The sequence below is a fragment of the Aspergillus nomiae genome (genome assembly GCF_001204775.2).
Source record: "Aspergillus nomiae NRRL 13137 chromosome Unknown contig00108, whole genome shotgun sequence".
NCBI classification, from domain to species: Eukaryota; Fungi; Ascomycota; class Eurotiomycetes; order Eurotiales; family Aspergillaceae; genus Aspergillus; species Aspergillus nomiae.
Window position 1 is genome coordinate 26432 of NW_015378163.1, and position 13928 is coordinate 40359.

The 13928-nt window shown below is 48.2% G+C and overlaps 5 protein-coding genes across 5 annotated transcripts; 2 read left to right on the forward strand and 3 right to left on the reverse strand.

Annotated features, from left to right (window-relative positions):
* Positions 1-184: 184 nt before the first annotated feature.
* On the reverse strand, positions 185-5412 carry ANOM_004362 (bifunctional ATP-dependent DNA helicase/ssDNA endodeoxyribonuclease DNA2; the record flags this gene model as incomplete). Its single annotated transcript, XM_015549619.1, has 5 exons — positions 185-2700; positions 2761-3022; positions 3078-3572; positions 3628-3720; positions 3778-5412. The coding sequence occupies 5 exons, from the start codon at positions 5410-5412 to the stop codon at positions 185-187; spliced, it is 5001 nt and encodes a 1666-aa protein (XP_015407565.1).
* A 458-nt stretch (positions 5413-5870) lies between these two features.
* Positions 5871-6658, forward strand: ANOM_004363 (uncharacterized protein). Its single transcript, XM_015549620.1, has 2 exons — positions 5871-6341; positions 6458-6658. Exons 1-2 carry the CDS (start codon positions 6082-6084, stop codon positions 6543-6545), a joined length of 348 nt encoding a protein of 115 aa, XP_015407566.1. The 5' UTR covers positions 5871-6081; the 3' UTR covers positions 6546-6658.
* A 278-nt stretch (positions 6659-6936) lies between these two features.
* ANOM_004364 (carbon-nitrogen hydrolase family protein) lies at positions 6937-7946 on the reverse strand (the record flags this gene model as incomplete). Its single annotated transcript, XM_015549621.1, has 4 exons — positions 6937-7293; positions 7352-7430; positions 7491-7774; positions 7824-7946. Coding segments are annotated over 4 exons (828 nt in total), but the record flags the coding sequence as incomplete, so codon positions are not given.
* A 284-nt stretch (positions 7947-8230) lies between these two features.
* Positions 8231-11433, forward strand: ANOM_004365 (exosome catalytic subunit DIS3; the record flags this gene model as incomplete). Its single annotated transcript, XM_015549622.1, has 2 exons — positions 8231-8480; positions 8531-11433. Coding segments are annotated over 2 exons (3132 nt in total), but the record flags the coding sequence as incomplete, so codon positions are not given.
* Positions 11434-11619: 186 nt separating this feature from the next.
* On the reverse strand, positions 11620-13239 carry ANOM_004366 (MCT family MFS transporter; the record flags this gene model as incomplete). Its single annotated transcript, XM_015549623.1, has 2 exons — positions 11620-12930; positions 12994-13239. The coding sequence occupies 2 exons, from the start codon at positions 13237-13239 to the stop codon at positions 11620-11622; spliced, it is 1557 nt and encodes a 518-aa protein (XP_015407569.1).
* Between the last annotated feature and the right edge of the window lie 689 nt (positions 13240-13928).

Genomic DNA, 13928 nt, shown 5'->3' on the forward strand with positions numbered 1-13928 from the left:
AATCGATTCAACCGTATATTGGTATCAACCAATGTTCAAAACTTGATGTCCCAGCTGCTCCTGCCCCTCCAAGTCATTATTCCAATTCCCAGTGAATGGTATATAAGAACTCCAACAAAACAATACCCATAAACAGAAACTTATCCAAGAAAGAGGAAGTTGTAAAAGTTGTGAATGGCTATAATCACCCAATAAGGTCGTTCACCACATCCTGAAGCACCGGTCTATTCCCAAGGACCTTGCTACCACTCAGCAGCTTGGCTCCCTTCTTTGCCGGCTTCCTGAGACCCTGTGGAGCATTTCGGCCTTGTGTTGGACTTAGAGGGCTGCGGGCCTTCTTTTGAGAGGTAGGACTCCTCTTCGGACTGGGCGTTGATCTTTTTTGTGGCTGGGGTTGTATATGGATGTTATCAGAGTCGAACACGTGATCTTCCACAGCGCCCTTTGGTAAGTTGTATACCCAGCCTTGCTCTTCGACTAACTTCACATACTTTCCTAGCAACTCATTACCGCCACGAAGAGTGCTCTTGCTTCCAACAACAAGGAGCTTTGTTCGTGCCCGGGTAAAAGCAACATTAACCCGTCTCCAGTCACGAAGAAGATCGCCGACATGGCTGTCTGAATTGCTGCGCACGCAGCTCAGTACCACAACTTCTTTATCTCGTCCTTGGAATTTGTCCGCGGTGTGCATTTCGAGATCCGGTAGGTGGTGGCGCAAATTCTGTTTCAGAAGCGAAAGTTGGCTGCGATAGAACGTGATGACACCAATGCTTCGTGCTGGTATGCCGCAAGAGATGAAGGCCTCCACGAGTTGGGCGCAGAGTGTTGCCTCAGTAGGATTGACGATTCGCGACCCCTGTGCTACATCTAAGGCTGGCGTGGCCAGGGTGTCTGTGTTAACAAGGCGGGTTTTGGCGGATGGGTCGACTAAATCGCGAAGCCAGCAGCGACCCTGACTTGTACCCAAACAGACCTGCCTTTGCCCTTGGGGTCGGATGTGGTCCAAATGAAGATGCCTGAGACCGCCGAAATTGGGTACCTCCAAAGATCGCGCAGCAACCTCCTGGGTCCCACATTTGAGCTGCCCAGAGTAGATGAGAGTATTTGAGAGGAGCATAATGTCTTTGCACATTCGATACTGATGTTCAAGATTGACGACGGATGCCGGATGAGAATCAGAAAGAAGCTTGAAGAGACTAACGTCGAGCCCCCCTGCTTGAGCCTCCTTATTCTGCACAAGAGGTGGCAGTTGGTAATGATCGCCGACAAGGATGAATGTCCTTGCCATTCGGATCGGACCTAAACATACAGGCAAGGTGATCTGGGAGGCTTCGTCGACAATGCAATAATCGAATATGCGCTGACTAAAAACGCTGTGGCCGATCCCAAGACAGGTTGTTGCAACAACCTGCGAGTCCTCATATGCCCCTTTAAGTTCTTCGATTGTACTTTTGGGAACTGCCGCAAGGTCGGCAAACTGCTGAACCTCAGGATGCACCTTCGCGGCAGCCCCAATCCGCAAGATACGAATGTTGTCATCTCGAATCTTCAAAAGTATATTGTCAACTGCTGTGTGAGTGTACGACGTGAGGAGCACACTTTTGCCTTGCGACACTAATGCCCGAATTATGTGGGCAATGGTTGTCGTCTTGCCTGTCCCCGGCATTCCCAATACCAAAGCATAGTCTTTAGCGCTCATTACTTTGTCAATAGCTTGTTTCTGATCAACATTCAGGCTTGCCCTGTCGGCATCAGGCATCTTGTACGCGGACAATGTGGGTTGGAATGTGGGAGTGGATCCTTCAACGATCAGTCTCCTAAGATTCTTGGCTTGAAACAAGTCTCTTTCCATCATAGCAACTAGATTTGCTCGAACAATGGCCATACCATTACTGAACTCGTCTTTGTCCAATCGGTAAACGACCTCTTCTTCTGGTTCACTTGATGGATTTGAGGAAGCAGCATCGGCACCGGGGATTTCCATTATGCCCCTGAATGTCTGATTTATTTTCGCATCAAAACCTTTGGACTTGGTTCTGGCATTATGCAGTCGGCGATCCACTGCGACAGAGATGCGTTGGGGACTGACTTGAATGACATAGCCATTAGCAAGCGCAAAGTGACCCTTTTCATCAGATATCACGATTGGCTCTCCAATTGTGAGCTGTGACTCAGTGAAAGAGAAAGACGGTGTTGGCTGTCTCTTGACAAAGGTATAGCGATAGCGATTTATCTTTACCCCGTCTTTGTCTTGAAAGGCTGACCCTGGCTCGATGACAATATTGCCGAAGCATCGACCGAGAGCCTCCCGCTCACTGCTTAACAATGTCCAAAGCTCCCGCTTAAATCTCATCATACTTTGCTCCTCCTTTGTGAGCAGATCATCCCATTTTCGGAAAAAGTCACGATCTTTGGGTGTCAGGTGGTCCATAGCTTTCACGAACTCGTCGCCGAGTCCACTTGATTCGCCATCGCCATCATCAACGAGCTTGTGATAGATAAAGCAAGGTGTCTTGGAGAAGCATTTGTTGCACAAAGCCTGCCTTTTTACCATGGGTGGTAGTTGGGTCCTTCGGCACATATATCCAGCTACTCGATTTCGCGCTTGAATCATCTGGAGGAGCTCATGACGAATGCCACGAATTCGGAAGATTTTAGATGTTTCAAGGTAGTAGAGAAGGCCGAATGTAACTTCCACATCTGATAAATATAGGCCAGGTTAGAATAAGCGCAACATTTCGTGACAAGGCCTAGGCTCACCGTAGCGATCAGAAAGCAAAAGGGTATAGAGAGCCGTCTGAGCCCTATGTGCATGATTTGTGTCTCTGTTACCCGTCTTAAGCTCAAGGGGCACAACCAAATTCTTATCGCTCTCGCCATCATGGCAGGCAACTTGTACAGTAGCATCAATATTGCCTTTTAGTCCATACATCGGAGACCAGATGTGTTCTTCAACCTCAAGTAGCTTATTGATACTCAGGCGGAGCTTGGAACTATTTCGGTCTTCAACAAGGGATTGCGCCTATTGGTAAAGATTAGTACGCATACCATCGTATGTTGCTGAAAATTCCACTCACACTTGGCTTTGCCCTGAGGAAAGTGTCTGCCCATGACATCAAGGCTGGAATTTTGCCCATAACATAATCGATGGCTTCAGGAATGCTCATGTGGATCAAGTACAGTTCCTCAATATGCTTCACAATGACCATTTCAACCAAGGGCCTCAGTGAAGATATGTCCCATTGATTGGCCTTCATTGCCTCTTGGAAGACTTCATGGAAGATATTCCCAAATACTTGAGGCTTTCCAATGTCACTGGTGTTTTTAATACGGTCCTGAAGCACAGCACGCCGCTGGCAACCAATCGAATCTGCGACAATGGTCGCTGAAACTAGATGGTCCGGGTGCAGAATTATCATGTTGTGAGAATCATTGACGATGCAATGACCCGCTGTATCGAAATCGCCGATTAAGTGAATATATGAATCGTTGCAGCATGGACTATCAAACCATGATTCCCGCAGCACAACGACTTTCTTCTGAGAGGTTCTTTCATCTTGTACTAACAACACCTGATTACAATGTCAGCTTCTACCTGTAGGACTTCTAAAGTCTGCGACGGCAAACCTTTTCTGGCTGGAGGTGTCCCTTTTCAGTGGTATAGGTAGACTCGGCAATATCAACAATCAAGTAGCGTTTGATGGCTTGTCGACTAAAGTTCTATTTATAATATACTTAGCAAATATCTAGTAAATATACCCACTAAGAGTGACAAACATAGTTTGATCCATCTGCACCTGATTGCCTCATAGACTGCTCGATAGCCTCCATGTCAAATTCATCGTCGTCAAATTCGTCACCAGAGGATTCTTCCTGTGGCATGTTCACCCCTCGGACTGGCTTCGCCATTACCGTAGACGAGTTATCCGTGCCACTATCCAGCCCAGATAGGTTGGAGGCCGTATTGTTCTTTGGGATGGGCCTCACAAGCTCCGTACTTGGAACCGCATCGCACGCAGCAAGGATATCATCTATATTATCCGAAAACTCATCAAAGTCATCATCTTCAAAGCGAACCCTCTTGAGGGAATAGCGGGTTTTCTTCTCAGGGACCGCTTCCGAATTCAGAGTCGTTGCATGAGCATGGGGGTTTTGGTTTTCGTTATGTGGCTCGTGAGGGTTCGTCGAAAGGAACGTGGCACTTCCTCTAGTATCTATTGAGCTTGGCAGGCTACCATGATCAACAAATGGATCCATCGAGGCTTCCGCAAGTTCAAGAAAATCCTGATCAAAGTCATCGTCCCCGAACTCAGACGAAGAGGCCTGCTCTTTGCCTTGGGGTTCAGAATAGACATTATTGACATTGTTATCCCCATTTGCCTTAGATGGAGAATGATGACCGGGTCTATCTTGCATGGGGGACGTTGACCGGGTTCGTTGAATGCCTTTGCGTCTAGGCAAAGGCGATGAATCAGGTGCAGCGATGTGGGAGTTCGGTGACTTTGGCGCATTTCGGAGACTATTCTCGATCCTTTCCACGAGAAAATTGATCTTAGACGAATTGATACTTCCAGAGTCAACAACATCACTTCTTGACCGAGAAAAGATGCCGCGGCCTGTGCCAACGCCTCCAACATCGATCCTCCTTCGTTTAGTTTTAGAACTGGGCCATTCGGCGTTGCAACTATTCGATCGTCTTAAGCCAGAGGAATCACGACCTGTCCTAACCGGTGGGGGAGTCTGTGGAGAGGAGGAAAGGAGGTGTGTGAATTGAGGTGTTGGTAAAGTTCCATTGCCGTTGGCAGTAAGTTTACCCACATAGTTGTTCCATAGTTCGGTTGCGAGGTCGTTCTGTGGAGTCCGCTGAAGCCCCTGCAATGATGCATGCATATCAAGAGACTCTTGATCTGCACATTTCGAATTTCCAGCCAAGGGCGAACTGGTTGGGGAAGAGATATGCTGGCGTTTCCTGACTTGTGTTGCAGGCGTTTGAGACATCGTGTCTGGATTCGAGCTCGCAGGGACATGCTGCCAAATGACATAGTCTTCAGGTGTAAGTTCTTGCACTGGGGCTTGGCTGATGGCATCTTCAGCATTGCTAATCAAATCTGCCAATGGAATCCTATTCCCAGGAGTTTGAGGGCATTCCTTGGCTGCCTTCGCATCTGATTTATCGCCCGAAGCTTCTCTTTTAGTTGAATCGGCTTGATCTAACTGAGTAACACCATTCAACCACGACGATTGATTCTCCTTGTTCGTATGTGCTGGCTTTATGGGCGATTTGGACGGCGATCTCTTAGACGGTGATTTCTCAATAGTGTTTTCATCTCTGATGTATCGAAATGTATTTAGCTTAGAGCGAGAATTCGAGGAAATAGGATATGAATTGGTGTTCTGATTTATAGGGTTCATCGTTGGAGCTGCTCGTCTTGTGCACGAGAGCAGCAGAGCATCTCGATTAGTCTTAAGTGGATATAGTTAGTACTGAAAAGCCTGCCTGGCCTGCGGAGAATGTATACCTGTTAGTCGACGTCCTGAGATGAAGAATAGAGATGACAATTCTTTGCCGATTCTGGAGATCAATCTAAGGAAGTGACATGCATGAATCTAACTCAAGTAGGATTTGTGTCTTGATGCATGCAATCGCATGAATCATGGACTCTAGATGCAGCGATAAGGGAATCGCTAGACGCGTCGCGCGCGTCGGTGTCTAATGCCTCAGGCAAATTATAAGCCTTAAATTGCAGGCATGAAGACGGTATGCGAGCTGACCCGATCAGGACTAGCGTCATGACTCCATCGGCCTTTTGCGGCTTCTGAACATCAGCCGCTGTTCAAACCGTCACCCCTCCAACTTAACGCCTCCTGCGCCTTCTACGACAGCGGTCAGATCAGGAACTGATCAATTGGACCGATCATTATCATCGCTGGTCGAAGGAACACCGAATTTGACGTCTTAGCCGACCATCCTTACCTGTTTGGAATCGACAGGGGCCTCAACCCGCCACCGCCTGTCCCTTATCATCGACTACTTCAAGGACCAGGAATTCGTTAGATTCTCCGCTACTCTTCATAGCCGCAATGTCTGCTCGTACTTTGTCGCAAAGCCTTCGCGCCCGCTGCCTTTTCCGCAGACCTCAGAACGTTCAGGGTTTCTCGACTCGTACCAACCTCCGTGCTGCTGATCATGGAGATCACTACGACCCTCCGACTGGGTGGCTTTTCGGTATCAAGCCTGGCCAGAAGTACGTGAAGGAAGGCTGGGAGAACGTCTGGTACTACGGATTCATTGGTAGCTTGCTCGTTGCCGGTGTCGCATACGTCTTCAAGCCAGACACCTCGTACGTTAATCCCTTGCGCTCGGCTTACTATTAGCAAGCTCGCTGGAAACAGCAGAAGCTGCTATGCTACATAAGATGAGAAAATCTATTTGTGCACAAATCTAACTATCTGGTAGTATACAAACATGGGCCTTGGAAGAGGCACGGCGGAGACTGGAAGCCGAGGGTATCCTGGAGGACCCCGAGAAAGCTCAGAGGAAGTAAAGGACAATATTTGTCCTCAGTATTTCCTTGTACATTGTACATAGAGCGGTCGGACATGGAAAACAGTTTCGGATGAGATGTTGTACCTGTGCTAGCGGATACGATTCGCCAGCCCAGTCTAGACAGGTCTTTTTATTCCCTTTCCTATGTTCTTTTTTCTTCTTACATTCTGCATGTACTCTGTCATCGTATATTCTGGGATGCTTTCACCGATTGCTTTAGAAAGTTACGCAAAAGCAAGGAATACAAATGTCCAATCGCAAATAGCATTCTATCTATCGTCAAGTTTCAGTCTTTGCCTCTATTCATCGGTAAGATCGGGTAACGGTTTATTCACGGAGCTTGTTCTAAGGACATCCCGGCCCAGTTCCCACTACCACGGGCCAGGTCATTATACCTCTGGATATATGTCTGTTCTTCTGAGAAGTGGTATTTCTCTCCTGACCTTCGCTAGAAGGTCCAAATCAATATCCGCGAAGGCGATTTGCGGTTCTGTATATTCGTCGCCAAGTTGGGCTACGACCTCTCCCCAAGGGTTCACAATCATCGAATGGCCATAGCTCCTTCTTTTCGCATTGTGAGGGCCTGCTTGCGCCGCTGCTATCACATATGACTGAGTTTCAATAGCTCTGGCCCGTAGTAGTGTTTCCCAATGGGCCTTTCCCGTGGGAACCGTGAATGCTGAAGGATAAGTGATAAGCTGGGCATTTTGCCGCTTCAAAGCCAGGCTAATTTCGGGGAAACGCAGCTGCAAGATGATATCTAATTAACCCCATCCGGCATGGCTTCCAAACCCGATAACTTACATCGAAACATATGGCTAAGCCGACACGTCCAACGGGAGTCTTGAATGGAGGTAGAATTTCCATTCCTTTCTCGACACTCCTGGAAATGATGGTCAGTAAATGTACTGTGCTTCTCAAAGTATACCCTGGGGCAACCTACGCGCTTTCCTTCAGTACGGGACCACCTTCGAGCTCTACATCAAATAGATGAATTTTCTGGTAGCGCTGCGTAATAATGCCCTTGTCATTAATCCAGATAAGAGTGTTCTTTACTCTACCATCCGGGGATGGTTCATGAATGCCGACGTTTATGTGTAAATTAGACTGCATGGCCTCATTCTGTAGACCCAGCACAAATTCACTATCATGCACAGAGCGCGCAAGTGAGATTGTCTCTGCTGGTGAGGAACCTACATAGTCTGTCGCTTCAGGAAGAAACAGCGCCTGGCCATGCATTAGTTAGAAGCCTGCGAGTCAATGGCATGTACTGTACTTTAGCTCCAGCAGCAACGGCTTTGCGCACCAGAGTCTGACACTGGGCCAGATTGGCAGCCATGCTCGCAGTCGAGCATAGTTGCCCCACGGCCTGTCGAGTTAACAAAGAGTTAGTGGCTAGAGCTGCTTTTCATTTATTTGTTTTCTTGAGGACTCCTTACTGCAATAACCATTTCTACTTAATTTAAACTTATAATCTGTCTGTAGTAAATTCGTATCAGAGTGTATGTTATCTATTGGCGTGAAGGTAGTTATGATTTACTCCGTGGTGAAGCACGTTATCTACGGAGTACTACGGGGTATCGGGAGACTTTCCCATTTTGGGACAACATTTATCTCAACTGCGCTCCAGCAGCGGAACCGAAACTGAATGAACGTCACTGACTGCATCAACATCACATAGAGCAGCTTTATAATAAGAACAACCTGACTCTAACTGTCAGGCCACATAGCTGCCAATATGAAAAGCTTACGGAGGGATTTCTCCTCGACCCGCATACCGCAAATGTCACCAGCAAAATCTTCGTCAGGTCGACAAAAAGCGGAAAGGTGCAAAAGATCGTTCGAGAGCTTTACCTGAGACAGGATATTCCTTGCTCATCGAAGCTGTGCTCAACATGTCCATCGGTCGCTCCAGCGGATGCAAATGGAAACAGTGAGTAAGACAAGTGTAAAACACTGCGTCTAGTGGCTAATGCGACACAGTTGCGCCTTTCGTTCTTTCAGAGCACCCCGCCGGTACAACCGCTTTTCCTCGTGGCCATTACCTCGTCCCTGACACGAACGCGCTGCTGAATGGCATGGATCTATTTGAGCATACCGGCGCATTCTACGATGTGATCATCCTTCAAACAGTTCTCGAAGAACTTAAGAACCAGTCTCTGCCCCTCTACAATCGCTTGCTTGCCTTGATCAAGACCGACGACAAACGCTTTTACCTGTTTTTCAACGAATTTAGAATGGAAACACATGTGCGGAGAGGGCCAAATGAATCGATCAACGATAGAAATGACCGTGCCGTCCGTGCTGTAGCAAAATGGTACACCGAGCATTTACGAGCCGCAGCGAAGAAGGGAAAGAAAGAGAAGACAGTGCCTACTATTGTTGTTATCACAGACGATAAAGACAGCTTGCGCAAGGCAAAGGAGGAGAACGTGACAGCCCTATCGTTAACCGATTACGTCTCGGGCTTGGAGGATTCCGACAGATTACTCGATATGATCAACGAGTCAAGAGAACAAAGAGAGACCAAGGGTGCACGCGGAGAGCTTTTTTACCCAGAATACTATACAATGTCCAAGATAATGACTGAATTGAGGGCTGGAACCTTACATCAAGGTGTCTTCAATGTGTCCCCGTACAATTATCTTGAGGGTTCCGTCAACGTCGCAGCATTTGACAAGCCTCTTCTTATTCTGGGTCGCGACAACAGTAATAGAGCTATTTCTGGGGATGTCGTTGTGATTGAAGTGCTTCCTAAGGATCAGTGGAAGTCGCCATCCACTAAGATCGTGGATGAAGAAGCAGTAACCAAGAATGACAATCCTGACGCCGAGGATAACGAGGCCGTGGTCACTGAAAGGGAACGAAAAGCCTTGCAGGAAGAGGTCCGACAAGCGCATGGAAAGAGCACAGAAGGAAGGCCTCAGCCAACAGCTAAGGTTGTGGGCGTAATCAAGCGAAATTGGCGGCAGTATGTCGGACACGTTGACTCAGGCTCGACAGGTTCCCAAGCTAGCTCTGGTCGGCGCCAGCAAAATGTTTTCGTTTTGCCCATGGACAAGCGTGTACCCAAGATTAGGGTGCGCACCAGGCAAGCCTCCGAATTGCTGGGTCAACGGATTCTCATCACAATTGATGCATGGGATCGTGATTCTCGGTATCCTACTGGTCACTTTATCCGTTCATTGGGAGAGCTCGAAACAAAGGGAGCTGAGACAGAAGCCCTGCTACTCGAATACGATGTACAATATAAGCCGTTCCCTAAAGCCGTTCTCGACTGTCTGCCTGCAGAAGGACATGACTGGAGAGTTCCCGCCAGTAAGGAAGATATCGGCTGGAAAGGCCGGAGAGACCTCAGAGATCTCCTTATATGTAGTATTGATCCACCAAACTGCCAGGACATTGACGATGCTCTTCACGCACGCCCTTTGCCCAATGGCAACTTTGAAGTTGGAGTCCATATCGCAGATGTATCACATTTCGTTAAGCCGAACAATGCGATGGACCTCGAAGCTAGTCTGCGTGGTACAACAGTCTATCTAGTCGACAAACGTATTGATATGCTTCCACACTTGCTTGGTACCGATCTTTGTTCGCTCAAGCCTTACGTGGAACGTTATGCTTTCTCAGTTCTGTGGGAGATGACTCCAAATGCTGAGGTTGTTTCTACAGACTTCACCAAATCCGTCATTCGTTCTCGTGAAGCCTTCAGTTACGAGCAGGCCCAGATGCGCATTGACGATCCATCGAAAAAGGATGAACTCACAGAGAGTATGCGCACCTTGCTTCGGTTCTCTAAGATTCTCCGCCAGAAGCGTATGGATGCAGGTGCACTGAACCTGGCCTCGCCTGAAGTTCGTATCGAAGCCGATAACGACGAGGTTGGAGATCCACTTACGGATGTCAAAACAAAAGCTATGCTCGCAACCAACAGTCTCGTTGAAGAATTCATGCTTCACGCCAATATCACTGTTGCGGCAAAGATTTACAGCACATTCTCCCAAACTGCTATGCTACGACGACACGCCACCCCTCCACCTCAGAACTTTGAAGAGCTCATTAATCAACTTTCCAAGAAGCGGGATATGAGGCTTGATGTTTCTAGCTCACGCGCCCTGGCCGACTCGCTTGACCAGTGTGTTGATGCTAAGAACCCCTTCTTTAACACCCTGGTCCGCATTCTCGCCACCCGATGCATGACATCTGCAGAGTATTTCTGCGCAGGTGCTCATGCTGAGTCGGAATTCCGTCACTATGGCTTAGCCTCTCCTATCTACACGCATTTTACATCGCCAATTAGACGATATGCCGACTTGTTAGTCCATCGACAACTTGCGTCTGCTATTGGATATGAGGGCGAAGACGGCCGGGCAGTCGTTGAAGGTGTTATGACCCGCAACCGTCTTGAAGACATTTGCCGCAATATCAACTACCGCCACCGCAATGCCCAACATGCTGGCCGAGCCAGCATCGAGTACTACGTTGGCCAGGCATTAAAAGCACGCGGCGAAAAGCTATCCGCTAACGGAGTAGATGGCGGTATCGAAGAAGAAGGTTACGTCATGCGCGTTTTTGAGAACGGCGTGGTGGTGTTTGTTCCGCGATTTGGTATCGAGGGTGTTGTGCGTCTGGAAGACTTTGTGCTCAAGGGCGATTCTGCCCTACGCTCTGTTGAGGAACGGCGAGAACTAGTAGTCCGTCGCGAGAGCGAATTTGACAATGAGGAATACACTCTTCAAGTCTCGGATAAGGGCCACTCTGATCAAGGTATGAGCGTGGAACTCTTCCAGAGAGTCAAGGTCAACGTCAGCTCCGTGAAGGAAGAGAGTGGCCGGGGTGCAGGAAAGAGAAGGGTTCGGGTGTTGATTTTGGGAACTCAAAATTAGGCACAAAGATAAACATAGTATGTGTAAGGATGGCATTTGGGTGCTGGTCATAAAAAAGAGATTATCCGGAGTCTAGTGGTATTATAGTTAGATCATGTATTACTGTCTGGTCCTTATATACTTCTTTCATTTACATTATTAGACTGAATAATGTCTATCCAAGTGGATTTACCTGGACTACTGCTGTCACACTCTTTTCAATGTAACCATGCCACGAAGTAGTGCAACTGGCGACCAGAGCTTAACCTCAGGTACAGGATCGGAAGCTGGAGGTTCCACTGCCGGCTGGTTCCTCTTCTCATCCCCAACCCCATGGGAACTTCCGACCTTGACACCGTTGTTATTTGCTGTCACCGTAGCAGACGATTTCAGTTGAGCTTCCCGGTTGATATATTGCACTTTCCAACCTCGGACTACCCACAAGCACAACGAGGCACCGATGTACATAAACCCAGTGAAGATCTGGACCCTCAAGTAAACAGAGTCGTTGGAGTTGTTATCCCGCAAGACAAGAGCGATAGCCTCAGAAACAGTCGTAGGAGCGACGAGAATGATCCAAGTAATGCTAAGACCGCTGGGCAGGTCTCTCAAACCAATGATTTCCGCAAGCACGGGAGTGACAGTTGCCCAATACGTACCAGCCACGGTACCAACAAGGACAGCAAAGAAACAAACGACACCCATACTGCGCGCAAAAACCCAAATGACCAGACAGAACAAGCCACAACAGAAGGAAAGAATTGTAGCAATATTGATGCGGCCGAGTTTGTCGCTGAACATGCCCACAAAGGGCCGACCAAGGCCTTGACCGAGATTTAGCAAGGCGCTGACAATGCTACCCTGATGGGATGAGAGGCCAACCGAGAGGGCGAAATTGGCTACGCTGAATATGAGGGCAACATAGCCTAACATACTGAAGACGCCCCAACCGAGAAAAAGGAGAAATTCGGGGCGTTTGAATAGTGGGAAGTGAAAGGCTTTGTGACGGCTTCCGACGTCTTTGTTTCGGTCTTTTAGGAGATTTGCGCATATTAGGTTGACGACGCATGCAATGATGCCCAAGATTCGGAAGGCCCAGCTAAGTCCCAGTCGAGGGATCATGGAGCCTACTGCGAGGGACCAGATTAGTCCTCCCAGACCGGACCCGGCGGCGTTGATGCCCATTGCGAGACTCCGTCGTCGCTGGAACCATTGAGGGATAATGCCTACGCTTCCGACGAAAAGAAATCCCATCCCCCATCCGAAACAGACGCCTTGGCTAAGGAAGATGTGCCACCTTTGCGTGGCGAAGGATGATCCAATCAGCGAGAGTGTCTCAAAGAAGACGCCCATATTTAACACAAGACGTGTCCCGTAGACATGGATCAGATGGGTGGCCAAAGGAGCAACCAAAAGAGCACAGGATATGCTCAGGCCACCGGTGAAGGCGTATGAGAGTGCAGATGTATTGGGGAATACATCGTTTGAAAGATAATAAGAGAGGAATACACCGTAGCTCTTAACTAGCGGTCAGTCTATCCTGTGTTTTTATTAAGGGACAATGAAGCTTGGGAGACGGACGCTGTTGATTCCCCACGTATGTGCATTAATCCAGAAGACACAGGCGACACAAACCCATCCATAGCCACCGTCCGGGGGTACATCACGTTGATACTTCTCTTCTAGGTCTTCCGGAGCTGCGTTTTGCTGCTCTTCCAGCTCGGTTTGATCTTGACGTTGGTCTTTTCTATATAGTGGATCTTGCGAGATTAACTCACGGTCATAATCTCGAGAGCGAACTATATCGATAGGAGTGTTGTCTGCCATTCGTGCGACAGAAATAGATAAAAGTAAAGTGTGATTTTGCGTCTCTCCCTCCGCTTATTATACATGAGAGCTTTCCTGTGCCCATGAAGGAATGGACCTTATAGATTAAACCGAGAGAAGGCTAGGGTAAAATACTCCAAGAAACTAAGCGAACATGAACTAGTAAGAGTCGAAGTTTATGTGTCATGCATTCGACAAGAAAGGCTACGACAGTCTGATAATCGCATCCTGCCGACAAGGATTCCTTGGGCGGCGGTAATGGCCGCGGCAGTCCCAGACGCCGTCATTGGGCTAATGACACCAGAAAATTAATTGAGGTCGGATGTAATGCCGAGCAGCCGGTGGAGCAAAGCTTGGAAGTTGGAGACGGAGTGAAATCCGGAGAAAGTTGGGGTATCAATTTGGTTGGTAAGCTCCAGAGAGGTCTCATTGTGCCAACAGAGGACAAGTCGTACAGTACAAAAAGAGATCGAGTGGCTCTGCAGAGATCCACGTGTGCCACATGGTTCAGGATAATATGCTCATTTCATTGCTTGATGCTTGCGGCATGTATTCCCTGTATTATCCAAGATAGAAATGCCCGAAAGATAGTACATCGGAGTATTCTGAATGCGAGATGCCCGATGACGCTTGACCCATTGTAGAGACCATGTTAGGTCTTAGGGTTATGCTGCCTACTGCGGTTAGTC

Bases quoted from the DNA above. Each gene is read 5' to 3' on its own strand.
- ANOM_004363 (XM_015549620.1), top strand. From the start codon at position 6,082: ATGTCTGCTCGTACTTTGTCGCAAAGCCTTCGCGCCCGCTGCCTTTTC. The intron at 6,342-6,457 runs GTACGTTAATCC...ACTATCTGGTAG, and splicing joins GTCTTCAAGCCAGACACCTC to TATACAAACATGGGCCTTGG.